Source organism: Rhinoraja longicauda, chromosome 6 (genome assembly GCF_053455715.1).
Source record: "Rhinoraja longicauda isolate Sanriku21f chromosome 6, sRhiLon1.1, whole genome shotgun sequence".
In the NCBI taxonomy this organism is placed as follows: domain Eukaryota; kingdom Metazoa; phylum Chordata; class Chondrichthyes; order Rajiformes; family Arhynchobatidae; genus Rhinoraja; species Rhinoraja longicauda.
The window spans coordinates 40479166-40502717 of record NC_135958.1 but is presented as its reverse complement, the minus strand read 5'-3'; the positions used below and the strand labels follow the sequence as shown (position 1 = coordinate 40502717).

General features: G+C 47.3%; 1 protein-coding gene across 1 annotated transcript in view; it reads right to left on the bottom strand.

Moving 5' to 3' along the window:
• spire2 (spire-type actin nucleation factor 2) overlaps positions 1-23552 on the bottom strand; it is a 101463-nt gene that overhangs the window by 53814 nt on the left and 24097 nt on the right. Inside the window, exons 3-7 of the mRNA XM_078401560.1 lie at positions 16335-16688; positions 14630-14830; positions 12620-12723; positions 3666-3732; positions 1021-1164 (exon numbers count right to left, since the gene is read on the bottom strand). Of these exons, the coding sequence (XP_078257686.1) occupies positions 1021-1164; positions 3666-3732; positions 12620-12723; positions 14630-14830; positions 16335-16688 (870 nt within the window). The remainder of the gene's footprint in view (positions 1-1020; positions 1165-3665; positions 3733-12619; positions 12724-14629; positions 14831-16334; positions 16689-23552) is intronic.

Genomic DNA, 23552 nt, shown 5'->3' with positions numbered 1-23552 from the left:
TAGCAGATGGAGTTTTATCCAGAGAAGTGTAATGTGCTGCACATTGGGAGGTCAAATGCACGGGGAAAGCGTACAGTAAATGGCAGGACATTCATTGGAGAAAGCCAAATTGGACCTAAAGTTGTCTCAGGTATCAAGAATGAATGGATGATGATTCTGGGTGTTTTTGTCACTTGGTCTGTTATTAGTGGGTTTCCACAGGATGGGGATGCAATGGTCTGCAGTAGTTCCACAGGGTTCGCTGCATGGTCCCTTGGTTATTTGATATACTTTTAACGGATTAAAACTAAATACGTAGGAGGCATAATGAAATAAACTGCACATGATTTTAAAAAACGTCAGCAAGGAGGAACTCTTTGGACTGTGAGATGATATTGCTCCAGCAGAAAGGAGGCAAATTAGATACAGTGCAGAAACAGGTCCTTTGGCCCTCCGGGTCCGCGCCGACCAGCGATCCCCGCACATGACCAGCGATCCCCGCACATTAACACTATCCTATACCCACTTGGGACAGTTTTTACATTTACCAAGCCAATTAACCTACACACCTGTACGTCTTTGGAGTGTGGGAGGAAACCGAAGATCTCGGAGAAAACCCACGCAGGTCACGGGGAGAACGTACAAACTCCGTACAGACAGCACCCGTAGTCGGGATCGAACCCGGGTCTCCAGCACTGCATTCACTATAAGGCAGCAGCTCTACCACTGCGCCACCGTGACCGCCCTAGTTTGAGCAAATATTGCTCTTAGAGGGGTGGGGGGGCTCAAAAACAAACTCAGGGGAAGTAGGTTTAGGGTATGTGGCTAAAGGATTAGAGAGGAGTGAGGAAGTGCTTAACCGAGAGGACAGTACTGTGCAAGAGTGTTGTGGAGGGAGAAGCCCTCACCAGATTGAAAAGTAGGGATACATTCTTGAGGAGCTGTGAGCTGCAGACCAAGTGCTGGAAAGTGGGAGGATGCTGGGTGACCCATTTTAGGCAGGGGGACAGAATGGTTCCTAGGCCTTGTACGGAGATATACCTGCAGCTGTGCTTTCTTAGCCATAGCTTTGGTGGGGCTGGTCCGAGGCAAATTACTGGTGATATTTATTCCCAGGAACTTGAAGCATTCGACCGTCTCTACTTCGCCACCATCTACGTATGGGCGTGTGTACTGCTTCGCTTCCTGATGTTAATCACGACATGGTGGGCGTATGGAACAAGCTGCCAGATGAGGTAGTTGAGGCTGGAACTATCCCATCGTTTAAGAATCAGTTGGACAGGTACTTGGATAGGACAGGTTTGGAGGGTTGTGGACCAAGCGCAGGCAAGTGGGACTGGGGTAGCTGGGACATTGTTGGCCGGTGTGGGCGAGTTGGGCCAAAGGGCCTGTTTCCACACTGTATCAGTCTATGACTAAGTTACAAGTCTTCTATGATTCTTATTTCTACCTTAATGACTGTACCTTTGTCAACTTCAAGTGACATTGAATAATTACATTACAACTTCTAAAGAATGTGGCTCTTCAAAGGACTGGACATATTTATGACCAAAAAAATGCAGGGGTTGTTCCAGAGGAAGTGATAGCTTTGGCAATCCTCCAGCTTACCTGGCACCAGGTTGAAAAATAAAGTAATACTCATCAAGGCCCTAATAAAAATAGGCAAAAACACTAGAAACTCAAATACGAGTTAGAATTCACAAGCTTAGTGTTGGGAATTAATGGACAGAAAATAATTTTTCTGGTATTTTTATTTCCCCCTTGTATGCAAGGGATTATAAGAATCAAAAACATCGAAAAGTTGGAAACACCTCAACATTTAATTTTAACCTGCATGTTTACCAAATATTCTATTCCTTATGGTGCAGAGAAATGTTTCCAGCTTTATTGAAGGAACAAAGTGTGAACGTGCCAAGTCGATAACATCATGTGTTGACGCACTGTGAAGGTTAAGGATTAACTTTCAAACAAATGTTTATTTTTAATCATAACAAGTCTGTCAGGGGGTGCGGTACAATTAGTAGGTGTGTGCATGTTTAAGTCAAACTAATAACACAAAAATTCATTAAGGAGGGCAGGACTTTCACAGTGAATGACAGGGCCCCGGGGGAGTTTCAGAGAGCAAAGGGATTTAGAGACACAGGTACATAGATCACTGAAAGTGGCATCACAGGTAGATACTGTGGTCAGGGAGGCTTTTGGTACATTGGCCATCATCAGGCAGGGTATTGAGTGGAGAAGGAGCTAAGGAGCTGATTGAGGACTTTAGAAGGGCTCAACATCCAAGGACGTACACGCCACTGGAGATAAATGGGTCTACTGTGGATAGGGTGAGCAGTTTTAAATACCTGGGAGTCCACATCACAGAGGACCTGACATGGACAACGCACATTGCCGCACTGGTGGGTAAGGCAAAGCAGCGCCTTTACCACCTTAGACAGCTGAGGAAATTCAGAGTGTCTCGGAGGATCCTTCATTGCTTCTACTCTGGGGCTGTAGAGAGCATCCTGTCCGGCAACATTAGTGTCTGGTTTGGGAACAGCTCTGCCCAGGACAGGATGGCCCTGCAGAGAGTAGTGCGTTCGGCAGAACGCACCATGGGAACTACACTCACCCCCCTGCAGGACCTATACATCAGGAGGTGCAGATCCAGAGCAAGCAACATTATGGGGGACCCCTACCACCCCAGTAACGGACTGTTCCAGCTGCTACGGTCAGGCAAACGCCTCCGCTGTCACGCTGTGAAAACGGAGAGGATGAGACGGAGTTTCTTCCCACAGGCCATCAGGACTGTCAACTATTATAACTCCAGGGACTAAATTTTATCTTCTCTGTATTAACTTTAATTTATATGCTGTAACTGTAATTCTTTTTTTGCACAATCCGCAGGCATTGCCACTTTCATTTCACTGCACATCATGTATGTGTATGTGACAAATAAACTTGACTTGACTTGGGATGCCATGTTACTGCTGGACAAGACGCTACTGAAGCCACACGTTGGTCGCCCTGCGATATGAAGGATGTCATTAAACTGGAAAGAGTGCAGAGAAGATTTACAAGGATGTTGCCAGGGCTTGAAGGGCCGAGTTATAGGTGAGGTTTGGAAGGCTAGGATTTTATTCCTTGGAGTGGTGATCTTATAGAAGAGGATAAAATTATAAGAGGAATAGATAGGGTGAATGCACACACTCTTTTAACATGGTAGGGGAATCTAAAACAAGAGGCCATATGTTGGAGGTAGGGGTGCCAACTATCTCACTCCCAAATACGGGACAAGGTGACCTCACCCAGCCAGCGGCCACGTGCTCCCGCTCCACCAATAGCGGCCGCCCGGGCCGGGAGGCGAGTTGCTACGCAACCTCCGTTAAGCGAACACACTCGGCCCCGCTCCCTGAACACACTCCGTTAGCCTACACTGTCCCGGCCTACAGCGGCCCGCGGGCCTAATAGGAGACAAGGGCGGTCCCGTACGGGACAAACCAATTTAGCCCAAAATACGGGATGTCCTGGCTAATACTGGACAGTTGGCAACCCTAGTTGGAGGTGAAAGGGGCAAGATTGAATACGGACCTGAGGGGCAGCTTTCTCCACTCAGAGCTGAAAATAAATTGCCAGGGGAGCTAGATAAAGAAGGTACACACTTGGAGAGAGAGCATTTCTGCATCATTCCTCATAGTTCTTACATTGTTCGATACACCTTTTTTGTTCCATGCACTGGGGATCAGGAAGTATGTGGTTGGTTTTGTCTTGCTAAAGCGAGTTGAAGCAAGAGTCAAAAAGAATCCACAGCACAAAAGGAGACACAGAGTGCTGGAGTAGCTCAGCAGGCCAGGCACCATCTATGGAGAACATGGGATAGGCAACCTTTTGTGTTGGGGCCCTTCTTCAGACTGATTGTAGAGGGGTGTGGGGTGGGGAGGGGGATCTAGCAGGAAGGAAAGGCAGGACATGGCCTGGCAGGTAACTTGCCAACACAGATGGGGAGTGGTTTTTGAGAGGCAGATAGATGGCAGAACAAAGGGCAAAGAAGAAAAGGGCAAAGGGCGGCACGGTAGCGCAGCGGTAGAGTTGCTGCTTTACAGCGAATGCAGCACCGGAGACACAGGTTCGATCCTGACTACGGGTGCTGTACTGTAAGGAGTTTGTACGTTCTCCCCGTGACCTGCGTGGGTTTTCTCCGAGATCTTCGGTTTCCTCCCACACTCCAAAGACGTACAGGTATGTAGGTTAATTGGCTGGGTAAATGTAAAAATTGTCCCTAGTGGGTGTAGGATAGTGTTAATGTATGGGGATCACTGGGCGGCACGGACTTGGAGGGCCGAAAAGGCCTGTTTCCGGCTGTAGATATATGATATGATATGATATGATATGATGAAGAAAAGACAGAAGGTGCAAGACAAAATGTAATAAGCAGATATTCTTTGTTCTTTGTGATTCATTGTATCCATACTATAGATCTTTGCATGGGCTCCAGTCACAGGTTGATCATTCCTAAAGGAGGCAATGGCTTCACATGATACCCTTGCATGTGATATGTCCTATCAGTCGTGTGATATAGTGAAAGTGGTCTTGTTGTCTTTTACCTGATTGAGCAAGAGTGAAATATTATTCCTCTTATTTGAATGTTTATCTTCATATCTTCATATATATACAGCCGGAAACAGGCCTTTTCGGTCCTCCAAGTCCGTGCCGCCTAGCGATCCCCGTACATTAACACTATCCTACACCCACTAGGGACAATTTTTACATTTTACATTTTACATTTTACCCAGCCAATTACCTTTATGTTGCATCTCACAAATGCTGAGATCCATGATTCATTACAAAATGATAATTAACCAGAGAAAAACGTATTGTCTGTGGGGCATTATGTTTTTAAAGCCTATTCCTGGATGAGATTGCAAGCAGCATAGCATTATATGTGAAGTGTGCAGAAATGTTATCCACTGGGACAGCATTTTTTACATCACAAAAATAAAAAAGCATGACTCGTTGAAATGAAACGTGATTTGATTACAGATCAAATTCTATACTGTGCAATTCTACACTGCCATCGTAGAGTCTGTCCTCACCTTCTCCATCATGGTCTGGTTTGGCTCAGCCACCAAGCACAACATCCGGAGGCTGCAACGAATCGTTCGCACAGCTGAGAAGGTTGTTGGTTGTAACCGTCCCCCCATTGACGAACTGTACACTGCAAGGGCCAGGAAGCGAGCGGGCAAGATCATCTCTGACCCCTCTCACCCTGGCCACAAACTCTTCGAAGCACTTCCCTCTGGAAGGCGACTCCGGACTGTCAAAGCAGCCACAGCCAGACATAAAAACAGCTTTTTCCCGCGAGTAGTAGCTCTACTCAATAACCAAAAGTCTGTAGCCTCTTTTTGCTCTGGTTTATTTCATTCACATGTTTAAACTATAATGTTTTATTCTTAATGTTTTAATGTTTTATGCTTTATTTTTAATTGTTTACTGTATGTTCGTGTTGTTACTTGCGAGCGGAGTACCAAGGCACATCCCTTGTATGTGTAAGAAAATAACTGCAGATGCTGGTACAAATCGAAGGTATTTATTCACAAAATGCTGGAGTAACTCAGCAGGACAGGCAGCATCTCAGGAGATCACAAAAAGCTGGAGAAACTCAGCAGGTCAGGCAACATCTCCTGAGATGCTGCCTGACCTGCTGAGTTACTCCAGCATTTTGTGAATAAATTCCTTGTATGTGTACATACTTGGCCAATAAACTTATTCAATTCAATTCAAAACTGTTCTCTCTTTATAGTCATTGTGGTTTGGGTTTCCATCTTGGGAATATGCACTCCTGATGTTCTCTAGTCTTGAAATTCCCAAGGAAACCCATTCAAAATTGATTATTTTCTTACGCACATCAACATCTCAGCCAAGAGAAAATATTAGTGTTACATTTATTTAGCTTTATTACAATCAGTTGCCTTGTCTACACTTATCACAGAACAGTTGAAAAAAAGGTGGTGTAAAATATCCTCAGAAAAAGTACTGTGATGCAAAAGGCAAACAAAATCACAGAACCTGTTTGTGGGAAAAAAACTGCAGATGCTGGTTAAAATCGAAGGTAGACAGCAAAAAAGTTGCCCTCTGAGTCTAACATTGACTTCTCTTACTGCAGATAGTCCCTGCTTTCCCTCCCTCTCTATCCCCTCCCCCTTCCCAGTTCTCCCACCAGTCTTCCTGTCTCCGACAACATTCTATCTTTGTCCCGCCCTCTCCCCTGACATCAGTCTGAAGAAGGGTCTCGACCCAAAACGTCACCCATTCCTTCTCTCCAGAGATGCTGCCTGACCCGCTGAGTTACTCCAGCATTTTGTGTCTACCACAGAACCTATGCTGCGTTTAGTGGTAATCCTGAAAATACCTTTGTTCCAAAACCATCCGTTAAATCCTGTAAAACGCAATATGCTCATTTCTAATTCAAGTCAATGCAAGATGGAGGAAAGAGGTGACATCTTGTTTAATTTTAATGGTGATTGAATGCTGGTGATTCAGTGGAGCTCATTATCCAGAAGCTGAAAACAGATTGGAGCAAACTCTGACCAGCTTTTAAGGCGGCAAAATGTTGGATTATTTGAAGGTGCTTTTCCTTTTTTCTAGTTTCACTGTCATTGTGACGATGGTCTCCCGTGCTGATGCCTCTGAAATGTTCTCCATCTGCCTGCAACATGGCTTCCCCATGACCTCAGTGGGCCTTCTGACACACCTTAGTGGGTGGAGCCCTCAACCAAATGTCCTGCATTCCAGGCACGTCTGCTCATAACCCTCTTATCAGGAAAAGGCAAAGTTCCCCAGGACACACCTTCCACCCCGCCACCTTGTGTTCAACCACCATCAAGAATGCCAAAAGACTCTCCCGGGACAGACTTGAGTCACACTATAACAACTCTATCTGCCGTCGACTGCGGCAGGGCCCGAAGACAGGAACAGGGTACTGATTGTGAATGATCAGCCATGGTCACATTGAATGGTGGTGCTGGCTCGAAGGGCCGAATGGCCTCCTCCTGCACTTATTGTCTATTGTCTATAAAGACAACAGGCTACAAAGCAAAATCAGGCCATCTCCCTGGCCCTACACTCACCCCTGGAACACCTGGGCAGGAAGGACACCTACATGAGACTCCTATTCATCAACTATAGCTCTGCTTTCAATACCATTAACCCAACCAAAGTCATCTACAACTCGTGGAACTAGGAGGCTACACTCCCCTCTGCAACTGGATCCTCGAGTTACTACCCAATAGACCACAATCAGTCAGGATAGGCGCTAACCATTCTCCACGATAATCCTCAAAACTGGTGCCCTGCAAGGGTCCATTCTCAGCCCCCCCCCCTGTTGTACTGCTTATACACTCATGACTGTGCAACCAAATGCCAACCCAACTCAATCCACAAGCTCGCAGCTGACACCACCATAATGGGCCAGATATCAAATAATATTTGACCAGACCAAGGACAGAAAGGAGATTGAGAACATTGTAACTTGGGGTCAAGACACCAACCTCTCCCTCAATGTCACCCAGATGAAGGAGATGGTGATTGACTTCAGGAAGTGAAGCAGTACACACACCCATACATTGATGGCAGCGAAGTAGAGATGGACAAATGCTTCAAGTTCCTCGGGATAAATTGTACCAGCCACATCGAAGTTGTGGCTGAGAAAGCACACTAATGTTTCTACTCCCTTAGAAGACTTAGGAAGTTCGGCATGTCCCCACCAACCTTCACCAACTTCTACAGAAGCGTTGCAGAAAGCATTTTATTGGGAAGCATCACAGCCTGGTTTGGGAACAGCTCCATCCATAATGGCGAGAGTTGTGGACACAGCCCAGACCATCACACAAACCAACCTCTCTTCCATTGACTCCATAGAATGCAAACAAAAGCTGTTCTCTGCTCCTCAGTACACGTGACAATAATTAACTAAAGTTAATCAAACTAAAGTTAAACCTATAATCCATCATAGTTACTGCAGTTCCAATATAATGAAGGGATATGGAGAAAAAGCAGGAACGGGGTACTGATTTTAGATGATCAGCCACGATCATATTAAATGGCGGTGCTGGCTTGAAGGGCCAAATGGCCTACTCCTGCACCTATTTTTCCCATGTTTTCTATGTTTCTAATCCCATCACCCTGCATTTCACAGGGACTGCTTCCTTTGTGGTGCCCTTGTTTACTGGGCTGTTTGATTTTTAAAATTTATTTAAAAATTTTTTTTTTAGAGATACAGCGCAGAAACAGGCCCTTCGGCCCACCGGGTCCACGCCGCCCAGCGATCCCCGCACACTAACACTATCCTACACCCACTAGGGACAATTTTTACATTTGCCCAGCCAATTAACCTACAAACCTGTATGTCTTTGGAGTGTGGGAGGAAACTGAAGATCTCGGAGAAAACCCACGCAGGTCACGGGGAGAACGTACAGACTCCGTACAGACGGCGCCCGTAGTCAGGATCGAACCCGGGTCCCCGGCGCTGCATTTGCTGTAAGGCAGCAACTCCACCGCTGCGCCACCGTGCATCTACTGGTGTCTGCCCTGCCCCACCGCATCTTCCTATGCATCTGAAGACGCAACACTTGACAATTACAGGCACCAGCTGCACGATGCAATTCTATGAGAATATAATTCTTCTGATAGAATGCTGGTGCTTGATTAGTCTTCAGTGTTAGTTTTAGTTTTGGTGATACAGTGCGGAAACAGGCCCTTCGGCCCACCGAGTCCGCACCGACCAACACATTAACTTTAGTCACTGGAATAGGTCTTTCAGTGTGGCCAAAAGTCCTCTAACATTAGTGATGACTGGGCAGGGCGGCTAGGATGGTGCACTATTTGCTAAGACTGGTGTCAAAAGTCTCGACAGATGGCTCATCCAGTTTTATTCTCCATAGACAATGGGAGATGAGGCTTTGCATGCATTCCTGTTTACAATGAAGGTAGACTCAGCTAGAGTACAAAGGACAAGGCAAGAACATTTCAAATGATTGCTGGCTGCAACTACCACATAATGCATCTCAGTCACGTCCTGAGCCCCATTGTCACTCAAACTAGCTTGACTTACTTCCACAAAATCATCACAATCACACTTTATTAGCCAAGTATGTTCTGCAACGTACGAGGAACTTCATTTGCCATACAGTTTATATACCAATAAAAAGCAACAGGACACACAAAATACATTTTAACACGAACATCCACCACAGTGACTCCTCCACATTCCTCACTGTGATGGAAGGCGGAATAAAGTTCAATCTCTCCCTTCTTTGTCCTCCAGCGGTCGGGGGCCTCGAGCCTTCCGTTGACGGGACGATCGTATTTCCGAGGCAGTGGTGGGCCTTCCCTCATCGGGGCGATCAAGCTCCTGCATCGGGGGGGGGGGGGGGATCTCAGCTCCCCCCCCCGCGCCGGGCGATCTACCCCGGGTCGGGGCCAGTCGAACCTCGTGCGGCTTTTGGAGCTTCCCGACGTCGGTCTCAACCCGAGACTGCGAGCTCCTTGATGTTAAAGTCCTCAGGCCGCGGTTGGAGCGTCGATCCAGGCCAGGAATCGGCTCAGATGGTAAGTCCACGCCCCGTGGTGAGGCTCAAAGTCAGTCCCGAGCAAAGCCGCCAGCTCCACGATGTTATGCCGCAGAGCGACCGGAGATACGATCCGGAAAACAATCACATCTCCGGCAAGGAAAGAGATTAAAGAAAAGTTTCCCCCGACCCCCCCCCCCCCCCACATAAAACAAACCAGAGAACATTAACACAAACTTTTAAAACATAAAAATAACAACAAAAGATGAAAAGGACAGACTGACTGTGGGCGAGGCTGCCATCGCTGACAGCGCCACACGGTGGAAATTAAAAGAATTCCAAGTCCATTGGACACAGCAGTTCAGTTGAGGATTCAGTTCAGTTGAGTTTATTGTCACGTGTACCGAGGTGCAGTGAAACGCATCGGCTGCATGCTAACCCGTCAGCAGAAATACATGATTACAATCAAGCCATTTGCAGTGTCCAGATGCATGATAAGGGAATATAAGAAGATAACTGCAGATGCTGGTACAAATCGAAGGTATTTATTCACAAAATGCTGGAGTAACTCAGCAGGCCAGGCAGCATCTCGGGAGAGAAGGAATGGGTGACGTTTCGGGTCGAGACCCTTCTTCAGATATGGGAATAATGTTCAGTGCATGGTAAAGCGAGCAATGCTCGATCAAAGATAGTCCGAGGGTCACCAATGAGGTAGGTAGTAGTTCAAGACTGCTATCTACCTCATTGGTGACCCTAGGACTATCTTTGATCGGACTCTACTGGCTTTACATTGTACTAAACTGTAGCGCCAAAGACTTGTGGACAGGAACGGTCGTGCCTCTGGCCAAACTATTAAGAGTTCAACCGTAACATAGCATTCTCCTGACAATGTGGAGACTTGCCCAAGTAGTCAATGTTCAGAAAAAGGACAAATTCACTTTGACGAACTCTTGCCATATCAATCCACCACTGACCAGCGTGTCAGCTTGTGAGCAATGCTTAATTTTGATCATCTGCTCATCAATGGTCAGTTTCGGTTTCAAAGGGTTTGGCTCCAACTCCACCACAACATCGGTGTGAACAGGGGGCAATACAGGTGCTCCTCGACTTACGATGGGGTCACGTTCCCATAAACCCATCGTAAACCAAAAATATCGCAAGTCGAAAACACATATCGCTATCCCGGGAAAAGATCAAAATTCAAAGTACGGTTTCTACTGAATGTGTATTGGTTTTGCACCATCATAAAGAGGAAGCATCGTAAGTCGAAGCATCGCAAGTCGAGGAGCATCTGTATACTGAACTCTTGGGGGAAGGCAGGAGTGATTCTTCTGCCAACATCCGATAATGGGCTACCAAGGGCAGAGCATTGTACTAGCTGGAATAATATATCCCCTCTCCCATCAGGTAAGAGGTATAGAAGTATGAAAACCCACATCTTCAGATTCAGCGGGCAGTTCCTTCCCAGTGATTATCAGGCAACTGAATCATCCTCTTTGATGACCCTTGGACTATCTTTACTGGCTTTATCGCGCACTAAACGTTATTTCCTTATCTGCACACTCGATTGTAATCATGTTTCGTCTTTCCACTGACTGGTTAGCGCGCACCAAAAGCTTCTCACTCTACCTTAGTGCACACGACAATAAACTAAACAGAACGGTACTGACATCTCGCACAAAGACAGATAGATGATTGGTCACCCTGTCACCTACTGGAGATGGTCAAAGATGAGAAAGTGAAACTACACATTTAACAAGTCTAAAGGCTGACAATGAAGGTGGACTAACACAGCAAAGACTTGTGGAGTTGGGCCAGTAGACCAACACTCCACTGACCTCCGTACAAGTAACTTTTGCATATGCAAAACAGAAAACATTGAAATGATCAGATTACAGCTATTCATGTGGAAAGAGCACACCACTCCATTTAGATTTTCTGGGAATGATAGAAACATAGAAAATAGGTGCCATTCAATATGATCATGGATGATCATCCAAAATCAGTACCCCTTTCCTGCTTTCTCCCCATATCCCTTGATTCCATTATCCCTAAGAGCTATATCTAACTCTCTCTTGAATACATGCAGTGAATTGGCCTCCACTGCCTTCTGTGGCAGAGAATTCCACAGATTCAGGGCGGCACGGTGGCGCAGCGGTAGAGTTGCTGCCTTACAGTGAATGCAACACCGGAGACCCGGGTTCGATCCCGACTGCGGGTGCTGTGTGTACGGAGTTTGTACGTTCTCCCCGTGACCTGCGTGGGTTTTTTTTCCAAGATCTTCGGTTTCCTCCCACACTCCAAAGACGTACAGGTTTGTGGGTTTAGTGGTTTGGTAAAATGTAAAAATTGTTCCTAGTGCGTACAGGATAGTGTTAATGCGGTGGGCCGAAGGGCCTGTTTCCGTGCTGTATCTCTAAACTAAACTAAAGAATTCCACAGATTCACAACTCTCTGGGTGAAAAGGTTTTTCCTCATCCCAGTCCTAAATGGCCTACCCCTTATTCTTAAACCGTGAGCCCTGGTTCTGGACTCTCCCAACATCGGGAACATTTTGTATGTTTCTGCAAGATCACCTCTCATGCTTCTAAATTCCAGTGAATACAAGCCCAGTCAACCCAGTGTGGAATTGCAACAGATCCACCAGTTGTACCATTGCGTGACTGGCCAGCCCACAGTAACGTCACTGTGATCAAACGGCCAAGCCTTCAATAACAATTACCATTGTGTCATGAGCACACAAAGTTGACAATCAGGAACATTTTCTGTTGTGTTTGCAGAAACAGTGCCCTGTGTTTATTTCTTTGAATCCTGGTATGTAGCTCTGAATACAGGCATGGCCTGTTTCTGGATAGCTACTCAGAATTTGGTATGTTTAAATTCTTGACGAGCAATTCAGAGGCAAGATTTTGGCAATTAAACTGGGTTTGCTATTTTTGGACAGCTACCCAAGCACTTCACTTCCCTGAAGGATTTCAGGTATGTTTGATGCTTGTGACCATGGAATACAAACAGACAAAGGGCCTGCAGCACTGGGCCAGGGACACTACATACCATGGCAAGGAGTGGCAAGGGTGCGGTTTCAACCACACCTTGAGCGGCTGTCCTCCGTGACGTCCATCATGTTGGAGTGTTTAGATATGGTGGAAAGAAATGGAGCTGGAAGTCGGGGCATGGGGCTGGTAAGATGGACGATCTACGAATGGGCAAGTACATTTAAAACAAAAAGTAACAGCACTAGAAGCACCGAGTCTCTTGCCCAGAGTTGCCCAGGGGACTCGAGGACCAGCGGACATAGGTTCAAGGTGAAGGGGAAAAGATTTAACAGGAATCCGAGAGGTAACTTTTTCCACACAGAGGGTGGTGGGTGTACGGGACAAGCTGCCAGAGGAGGTAGTTGAGGCTGGGACTCTCATCGTTCAAGAAACAGTTGGACAGGTACATGGATAGGACAGGTTTGGAGGGATATGGACCAAGCGCAGGCAAGTGGGACTAGTGTAGTTGGGGCATTGTTGGGCAGTGTGGGGCCGAAGGGCCTGTTTCCACACTATGACTCTATGACGACTTGAACTGGAGTATCTTCAATTTAAACCAGCATCTGCAGTTCTTTCCTGCACATTTGAACTGGAGTACATTGCTTTTAGAGCTTGGACTTCAAGTTCAGATACAATCACTTGCAGCAATGTGAGCATGATGGAGTGTGGATCACCTGCAGGACTAGCAGCCAGAGATTGAAACCCCAATGGCAGCAGGGAAAATTAATATCAAATCTAGAGTTATGCTCGCCTCTGCATCATTAATTACATTCGTTAGAAACCCTAGATAGACACAAAAAGCTAGAGTAACTCAGCGGGTCAGACAGCATCTCTGGAGAAAAGGAATAGGTGACGTTTTGGGTCGAGATTCTTCTTCTTTATTAGAAATCAATAGACAATAGGTGCAGGAGTAGGCCATTCGGCCCTTCGAGCCAGCACCGCCATTCAATGTGATCATGGCTGATCCTTTCAGGTCCTGCAGGGAAATCCTTGCCCGATATGAGATTCCAGATGCACCCAATGGCGGTCGACTCTGAACTGGTTACCTTGGTTCAGGGCTAATTTGGAATGGACAACAAATGCTGGCCTTGACATCAATGTTCATGGCCTATGACCTTGCGACTTAGTAACCTCCACATAATTCTTTCTCACATTAAAAAGTAGACAAAACCTCTATGTTCAGACCTAAGCTAAGAACCTTAGGCATTGAGTTGAGAGACACAGCATGGAAACAGGCCCACCGAGTCCATGCAGACCAGCGATCCCCACAAACGAACACTACCCTACACACACATGAGGGACAATTTACAATTATACCAAACCAATTAACCTACAAACCTGTACGTCTTTGGAGTGTGAGATCCCGGGGAAAACCCACGCAGATCACAGGGAGAACGTACAAACACCGTACAGACAGCATCCATAGTCAGGACCGAATCCAGGTTACTAGCACTTCAAGGCAACAACTCTACCGCTGCGCCACTGTGCTGTCCTCTTGAAGGCCCATCTGCAAACTGTCCTGTTCCTAACACAGATTGAATTTTGTGCGTACATGCATGATATTCCAGTAAATGGGCATATCTTGCAGAACACACAGGGTCCTTTATGGCGGGGAGAGGGAGGGGGGGGGGGGGAGGAGAATGGAGTCCGGTATTACCGATTGTCCATTGTCCACCCCCGGAGTGAGGGGGTATGGGGAGAAGGCAGGAACGGGGTACTGATTGAGAGTGATCAGCCATGATCGCATTGAATGGTGGTGCTGGCTCGAAGGGCTGAATGGCCTACTCCTGCACCTATTGTCTATTGTCTATAACCGTGTAAGGTGTTATCAGTGTATGGAGTTTAAAAAACTGCAGATGGTGGGGAATACAAAAAATGACACACCTTGCTGGAGTAACTCAGCGAGTCAGACAGCATCGCTGGAGAACATTGATAGGTGATGTCGGGACCGTTCTTCAGACTGAGTTTCACCTTAAAACTCGGCATTGATAGCTCTGGTCATCACCAGCGAGCCCTTCTTCACAGGTGCCACACGGGCCGGTTGACCTGGCTCTTGTTGTGGCTCACGTTGTAGCCACCGGCCAGCAGCGCTTCTGTCAGGCCGCCACCACCAACAGGTGGTGGCTCCCCCAGCTGCCGACCAAGGCAGAGTATATGGGGGACTCCAGGAGAGAAGGAAGAGGTCGCGCAGTGGGGGGGAGGCGGGGGGAGCAGGGGGGGCGGGAGAATCGCCACGGTGACCGAGCGCGTCCAGTCGGCAGCCATGGTCTGAAGAGAGCACTGTCCCCAGGGGCTACAACCACATCAAGTGGGTGAAGACGAGCACGTTGGTGCAGCTTGCATGTCGGGGCAGCATCGGAAGCCAGGGAGACGGTGCGAGCTGGGTGTGGGTCAACAGGTCCATCCACCATCACCAAAATTGGTTACAAAGGGATCCGTTAAAATGAGGGTTTACTGTACAGGTAAAACCCACTTTGAGGAAGCAATGCAATAAACCGAGTTCAAAAAGGGAAGCAGATTAATGGGCACATTATTTAAAAGTGAGATCATAGCATCGTCAACCATTGATTTAGATCATGTAGATACATTTTTTTCAAGTGGTATGCTTTTATGTGGTTCAGACATTGTTAGTGGTTCGATTAGTTTAAGACCATCACCAAACTTACTCCAGCTCCCACTCAACTGCAAGAGAGTCCTGCAATTATTTTATTACTTGCTATTGAACCGATGAATGGAACTGCAAACACACCACATACCCGTTACCTATTTGATTATTTTTAAAGGGGTGGGTGGCTGGAATAGTTGACCTCTGCCATTATAGAAGAGGTGTAGTTGGGTATATTTAACCTTTACTGTTAATGACAATCTAATTACAGTTAATAAAAGAGTTCTTAATAACATTTGCAACAAAGATATGTAACCTGCAAAGGAACCCTTTGGATGAGGGGAGTAGTTCAGTTTAGAGAAACAGCACAGAAACCGGCCTTTCGGCCCACCGAGTCCACACCGATGTTCTGTCACGGTGGCGCAGCGGTAGAGTTGCTGCCTTACAGCGAATGCCGCGCCGGAGACCCGGGTTCGATCCCGACTACGGGTGCTGTCTGTACGGAGTTTGTACGTTCTCCCCGTGACCTGCGTGGGTTTTCTCCGAGATCTTTGGTTTCCTCCCACACTCCAAAGGCGTGCAGGTTTGTAGGTTAATTGGTTTGGTAAATGTAAAAATTGTCCCTAGTGGGTGTAGGATAGTGTTAATGTGCGGGGATCGCTGGTCGGCGCGGACCCGGTGGGCCAAAGGGCCTGTTTCCGCGCTGTATCTCTAAACTAAACTAAACTAACCAGCAATCCCCGCACATTGACACTTCCCAACACACATTGAGGACAATTTTACATTTCTACTTTCATACCAAGCCAATTAACCTGCAAACCTGCACGTCTTTGGAGTGTGGGGGGAAACCGAAGATCTCAGAGAAAACCCACGCAGGTCACGGGGAGAACGTACTAACTCCGTACAGACAGCACCCGTAATCGGGATCGAACCCGGGTCACTGGTGCTGTCAGGCAGTAACTCTACCGCTGCGCCACCGTGCCACCACAAGATATTGAGATAACACCGATCTAGTATCTCAGAGATAAGAGTGTTCCTCTCACGCTCAACAGGGCCTGAGTGAACAAAGCATTATATGGAAACAAACTTGTTTGCAGGTGACGAGCTGAGGACGAATAAACGTTGACACCTCCACCATTCTTCAACCCTAAAAAACCCAAATCTTACCTCTTTAGCATCCTTGATTTTCACTAGGAACGTTTGTAACTCCAATGTTTCCGCAAATAAAGCCTTGCAGACAGCTTGAAAATGTGCATCTGCTTCGTTCCGGTCCACGAGATGATCAGTGCAGGCCTTCATGACTTGTTCAAAGGTGCTGACTGGGCGTGGAGCGGCGTCACCCTCCTCCTCATCATCCTGCCCGCTGTACCCTTCATCAGTGGTGCCATTGGTGCCTTCAGAGTCATTGTTTGCCATCTGGTCAATGAGCTGCTCCAGCTGCCGGCTCAACTCCCGCTCCTCGTTCTCGTCCAGGCCCCAATCCAGTGCGCGGTAAATAGCAAACCCAAGGGACTGCACCACCTGGGAACAAAGCACAGACAAAAAGCATTGGTGAAGGGAATTCAAGGAATAGGATTTCATCATGCACCCCACTCCCTCACATTAAAAAACAAAATTGCAACAGCAGGGTTCTCCAGGGAAATCCTTGCCCTTTTCGGAGATTCCAGATGCACCCAATGGGGGTTGACTGTGAACCGGTCTCCTCGATTCAGGGGCAATTGGGAATAGGCAACCAATGCTGGCCTTGACATCAATGGTCATGTCCAACGAACATGGACATGAACATGGAGAGTTCTCCTCCTCTCTAAAGGTATGTCCACTTTGAAGAAGTTCGCCTCCTTTCTACTACCTGTTGCTCCACTGCGATTTCTCCTCAAGCTATGTCCACTTTGAAGAAGTTCTCCTCCTCTCTAGAAGGGTCTCGACCCGAAACGTCACCCATTCCTTCTCTCCTGAGATGCTGCCTGACCTGCTGAGTTACTCTAGCATTTTGTGAATAAATACCTTCGATTTGTACCAGCATCTGCAGTTATTTTCTTACATGTCCAACGAACTTGTGACTTGAACAACATCCACACAACTCTTGATCACTCTCATAAAATGCAGACTAAACTGCCGTCTGGTCTTTCAACGGAACAATGTTCAGATGCAATGCAAGTTACTGGTGAGACACATAACGAGTTTCTCAGTGCATAATCAGCGACAGAAATGTCTTGATCCTACCAGTGTTTAGAGTAAAGGCGATCGACACAAATTGCTGGAGTAACTCAGCAGGTCAGGCAGCATCTCTGGAGAGAAGGAACTTTTTGATCCTTCTCCCCATTCCCTCTCTCCAGAGATGCTGCCTGACCCGCCTAGTTACTCCAGCATTTTGTGCCCATCTTCGATGTCATCCAGCACCTGCAGCTCCTTCCTGAACAGCGTTTTGAGCAAACTCTACATTTTGTGAGGAATTCCAACATTTTCATTAGTATTCTTTAAAATCTTTTATTTGTTTTCATTTTTGGTTATGCTACTTTTGGTTATGCTACATTTCAAAATATGTATTCCTATTTATTTCGTCTTGTGCTGTGCCTGGCCCTTTCTGCCCTGGGCCTCCTCCACTGTCAGAGTGAGGTCATGTGCAAATTGGAGGAACAACACCTCATATTTCGCTTGGGCAGCTGACAACCAAGCCGTGTGAACGTTGATTTCTCTAATTTCGAGTAACACCTCCATTCCCTCGCCTTGCACACCACCCCCCACCACCCCTCCTCCCTCCCCCCCTCTCCACCACCCAAGTAGTGTCACCAGTCCCGATTTGTTCCGGCTATTTCCTACCTCCAGTTCGCCCCCCCACCCCCTTCCCACCTCCCACCTCTACCTTCAGTCTGAAGAAAGGTTCCGACTCAGCCCGTCACCCAACCTTTCTCCAGAGATGCTGCCTGACCCGCTGAGTTACTCCAGCACTTTGTGTCTATCCACCTATTGCTATGCTGTACATCTTGGTTAAACTAGTAATATTTGTAGGAAAATATGTGCCCCAATTTAAATATCAGGATTAGAAAAGTTAGTTGAACAAATCTTAATCCACTCATAAAGGGAGAAGGGGAATAGTAGATTCTTATTGCAAATGATGCTGGAAAAATGTTCCCAATTTTGGGGGAGTCCAGAACCAGCGGCCACAGTCTAAGAATAAAGGGGAGGCCATTTAAAACTGAGGTGAGAAGAAACCTTTTCACCCAGAGAGTTGAGTATTTGTGGAATTCTCAGAAGGTAATGGAGGCCAATTCACTGGATGAATTTAAAAGAGAGTTAGATACTCTAGGGCAGTGGTGTCCAAACTTTTTTCAAAGAGGGCCAGATTTGATCATGTGAAAATACCCAAGGGCCAATGCCCCCCCCCCCCCCCGGAACCTCTTTAACTATTGCGCTGCCCCCCCCCACCCCCGGACCTTTAACTAATGCGCTCCCCCCCTACCCCCGGACCTTTAACTAATGCGCTCCCCCCGGTCCTTTAAATAATGCGCTCCACCCCCCCCCCCCCCGGTCCTTTAAATAATGCGCTCCACCCACCCCCCCCCCCCCGGACCTTTAACTAATGCGTTCCCCCCCCCCGGACCTTTAAAACTAATGCGCTCCCCTCCCCCCCGGACCTTGCATCTGACAATCCGCATATCGGGCAGCGCTGACCGCTGGGAGGTGTAGTCGCCCTCTGCCCTCTCCCCTCCCCCCTCCCCCTCCCTCTCACTTCATTCTGTTAGACAGTGCTGGCGGGCCATAAATAATACATTTTAAGATGGAAGCTGCAGGTCGTATAAAATCTGACCTCGGGCCACGATTGGTCCCCGGGCCGGACTTTGGACATGTCTGCTCTAGGGGGATAGCGGAATCAAGGGATATGGGGAGAAGGCAGGCATGGGTTACTGATTGTGGGTGATCAGCCACGATCACATTGAATGGTGGTGCTGGCTCGAAGGGCCAAATGGCCTCCTCCTGCACCTATTTTCTATCTCTCTTTTAAATTGTCACCCTTTTGTGTTCTCCTCCTCTTCCTTCAAACTTGTGAATGTCAAATACATCCTGTGATGGAAGGCCTTTGAGCTGAAACGAAAGGTACCCTTTCCTATAGATGTTGCCAGATTTCTTTTTGAGGAATGGTCATTAATATTCTTCAAAATCTTTTATTTGTTGCATTTTCTTGAGACCAAATTACTGAGGAAAAAGGAAAGTTTTGGAGTAGGAGTAGAGGCAGGTATTATAGCGACATTTAAAGGACATGTGGACAGAAAGGATTTAGAGGATACGGGCCGAATGCAAGCATACGGAACGAGTGTAGATGGGGCATCTTGGTCGGCAGGAAAAAATTTGGCCGAAGGGCTGTTTCCATGTTGTATGACTTCATGACTCAGAATGTAAGAAAATAACTGCAGATGCTGGTACAAATCGAAGGTATAAATTCACAAAATGCTGGAGTAACTCAGCGGGTCAGGCAGCATCTCAGGAGAGAAGGAATGGGTGACGTTTCGGGTCGAGACCCTTCTTCAGACTGATATCAGGGGGGTGGGACAAAGGAAGGATATAGGTTGAGACAGGAAGATAGAGGGAGAACTGGGGAGGGGAAGAGAGGGACAGAGGAACTATCTAAAGTTGGAGAAGTCAATGTTCATACCACTGGGCTGCAAGCTGCCCAGGTGAAATATGAGGTGCATACCGCTGGGCTGTTTAAGTGAGCAACGTACAATACAAATATCACCAACATAAAACTGGCGAAGGGAAACTATTTACATCTGCTGTTGTTACCATTCTCACATCAAAATCAGATTATGTTTCTGGATAGCTTTTGCTGAAACATCCATCCCCCCAGTGTGCATTATAATCACAATTGGTGACGTTGACCAAAGTAAATATGAACAATGTATTTTATAGACAATACCTAACACACTGTGTAGGTGAGGCAAGGGGCCATGACTATCTATCTATATATATATATATATACAAGACCAAGTGGACCCGTTGGGCCCAAACCTCTCCTGCATTGGTGCAGCACCCTGTCCTCCCTCCCCTCCCCTCTCTCCTCAAGACCCCCTCCCCTCTCCCTTCTCCCCCACTCCCCCTTCCCTCCCTCCTCCCCCCCTCCTTTTAAACTTTAAAATGTGAATAACTTTAAAAATATAACACCGATTTCAATAAAACTACGTGCATTATCACGACAGTGACAACGGTGAGTAAGGTGGGCCTTAAATTGTCGCGCTATCGTGTACCGTTTTGGCTGAAGTTCAGTCACAAACAAGATAACAAACGAGAGTTTTAGTATGTAGATATTACTAAAACTCTCGGTTTGTTTGTGTGTATGTGTGCACCATGCCCTTGCCCTTTACACAGCCAAAACAGTACACGATAGAGCCACAGTTTTTGGCCCACCCTACTCACCATTCCCCTATGGTGTGAATAAACCCACTTTCGTTACTTTGTAAAAACAATTTACCTTATAAACTTTAATAAATCCATTCCCCCCCCCCCCACCCTGAGGACCAGTGGGAGGACCGGCGCCCGTCCTGGTCTGCCCCGCGCCTGGCCTTCCTCCCATAGTGCACCGCGCCGCAGAGGCTGCGGCACAGGGTCCAACAAGATGGCCGTCGCCCGCCGCTCGCAGCAGGAGAAATGCAGCCGAGGTCAGTGCGTTCTCCTTGTCCACGCTCGCCCACCCACGGCCCCGGGAGACGCTCCACACCCGGCAACGGGTCCATGCCGTCCCCCCCGTTCACTGCCGCAGATGACGCTTCGGCCCCACAGGAGAAACGGGGCCGACGTCACTGCCTTTCTCCTCTCCTCCCTTGCTGGCACACGGCCACGGGGGGCACTCCCCGCCTGGCAACCGCTCCACGGTTGGGCCGAGGGGGGCGGGAGGGGAGGGGTGGAGGGGGCTGGGGGGGAGGGAGAGGGGAGGGGGGAGTGAGGGAGGGGTGAAGGGGATGGGGGTGAGGGGGATGGGGGCGAGGGGGAGGGAGGGAGAGGGGATGGGGAGGGGGTGGGAGGGTAGAGGGAGAGAGGGGGAGGGATGAAGGGGATTGGGGAAGGGGGGATTGGGGAAGGGGGGGTTGGGGGAGGGGATCGGGGGATGGGGTGAAAGGGATGGGGGAGGGGTTGCTGCACCAATGCAGGAGAGGTTTGGACCCAACGTGTCCACTTGGTCTAGTATTCTATAAAATAAACATTGGATCCTGTCCACTGTCCACAGTGTCACAGTGGGTGTACTTGTTCAGTACTTCACAAGTATTGGTAAAGTATTTTACAAACAGACCTGGTTTCCATTTACTGAAGAAACGAGGTCCATTTGTAAAATACTTTACCAATACTTGTACAAATTCACTCACTGTGAAACAGTGCACAACACACTGATACGATGCACAACACACTGATACGATGCACAACATGACATTGTGTGTAAGCACACCACACCACAGTGACAAAGCTCAGCGATCACACAAGTAGTGACTCAGCAACACATAGTTCAAGTGTGACACAACTAATATGACTTCAATTCAACTTTATGCCACTGATGAGATTACACTCTGCCTGTGGCAGCTGAAGCAACTGTCAAACTCCCTTCTCTTACATTTATCAAATAGTCCAAGCAAATTGTAAATAAATAGGACAAAGTTGGTGGGACTGTTGGGCCGTTTACAACCCTGTGGGTATGAGTCAGTCACTTTAGTTTATTGTCAAGTGTACCGAGGTATAGTGAACGATAGCGATTTATTGAAGTAACGCCTACATTCCTACTCTCTCTCCACCCAGTCTTCCCAGCCGCCTGGACTGGGTGGGGAAGCCTTCAAAGCCGTCTTGCTGATTCTCATTGTCTGTGACTTATTTTCACCTCGGCCACAGCGAACAGTGGTTACTTTTTTGCATATCTTTCATTCATTTGTTCTCTATCTATCTCTCTCTCTGTACCACCGTCCTATATCTCTCGTTTCCCCTCTCCCCTCAGTCTGAAGGAGGGTCGCGACCCGAAACGTCACCTATTCCTTTTCTCCAAAGATGCTGCCTGACCCACTGAGTTACTCCAGCTTTTCATGTCTATCTTCAGTACAATGTTGATGGTTGATGTCAATCATGCTTTACAGCACCTGATGGAACACACCTACTGCAGAGCCAGAGCATTCAACCGCTTGCTTTGTGATAATCTCTGTTCGGACTCTGGACTTGACAACTGGATTAAATTTAAGTAGATTGCATGTAAAGTTACGACATAATTAAGTTATGCAATAATGCAGAGCACAGCAACAGTCCTTACATGTCAAAGCATTGCAGATAATCTTGCCACCGTAGAAATTTGTGGCAGATTGAGAGGAAAGAATGCAATCAGACCAAACAGCAATGAATGGAAGATAGATACAAAATGCCAGAGTAAGTCAGACAGGCAGCATTTCTGGAGAGAAGGAATGGGTGACGTTTCGGGTCGAGACCCTTCGGTCTGATGTTCAAGCAATGGGCGCAAGAACTGACATATGAAGCAATGTCAGAAAGTCAAAGCAAAACAGGATTATATACAACACTCATCTCTTTACTCCCTTAAATAGCTAGAGATCCTCGACATTTAGATAAAAGTTAACAACATTTATCTCATTGCAAAATTAGCTTCAATTGGAGAAGGTAAGTCACGATTTCTTCCAACTGAGTAACTCTTTGTCCATCCCCCCCTCTCTCCCCACCTCAACGAGAGGATTTGAGTACAGGAGTAAAGAGGTCCTTCTGCAGTTGTACCCTCGGCCCTGGTGAGACCGCATCTGGAGTATTGTGTGCAGTTTTGGTCTCCTAATTTGAGGAAGGACATCCTTGCTATTGAGGCACTGCAGCATAGGTTCACGAGGATAATCCCCAGGATGGCGGGACTGTCATATGAGGAAATATTGGAAAGAATGGGCTTGCATTCACTGGAATTTAGAAGGATGAGAGGGGATCTTATAGAGACGTATAAAATTATAAAAGAACTGGACAAGCTAGATGCAGGAAAAATGTTCCCAATGTTGGGAGAGTCCAGAACCAGGGGCCACAGTCGAAGAATAAAGGGGAGGCCATTTAAAACTGAGGCGAGAAAAAACTTTTTCACCCAGAGTTGTGAATTTGTGGAATTCTCTGCCACAGAAGGCAGTGGAGGCCAATTCACTGGATGAATTTGAAAGAGAGTTAGATAGAGCTCCAGGGGCTAGTGGAATCAGGGGATATGGGGAGGCAGGCACAGGTTACTGATTGTGGATGATCAGCCGTGATCACAATGAATGGCGATGTGGCTCGAATGGCTAAATGGCCTCCTCCTGCACCTGTTTTCTATGTTTCTCAAGTGAGTAACAAATCATCGCTGGAAGCATTTAGCAGGTCTGGCTGCATCTACAGAAAGTG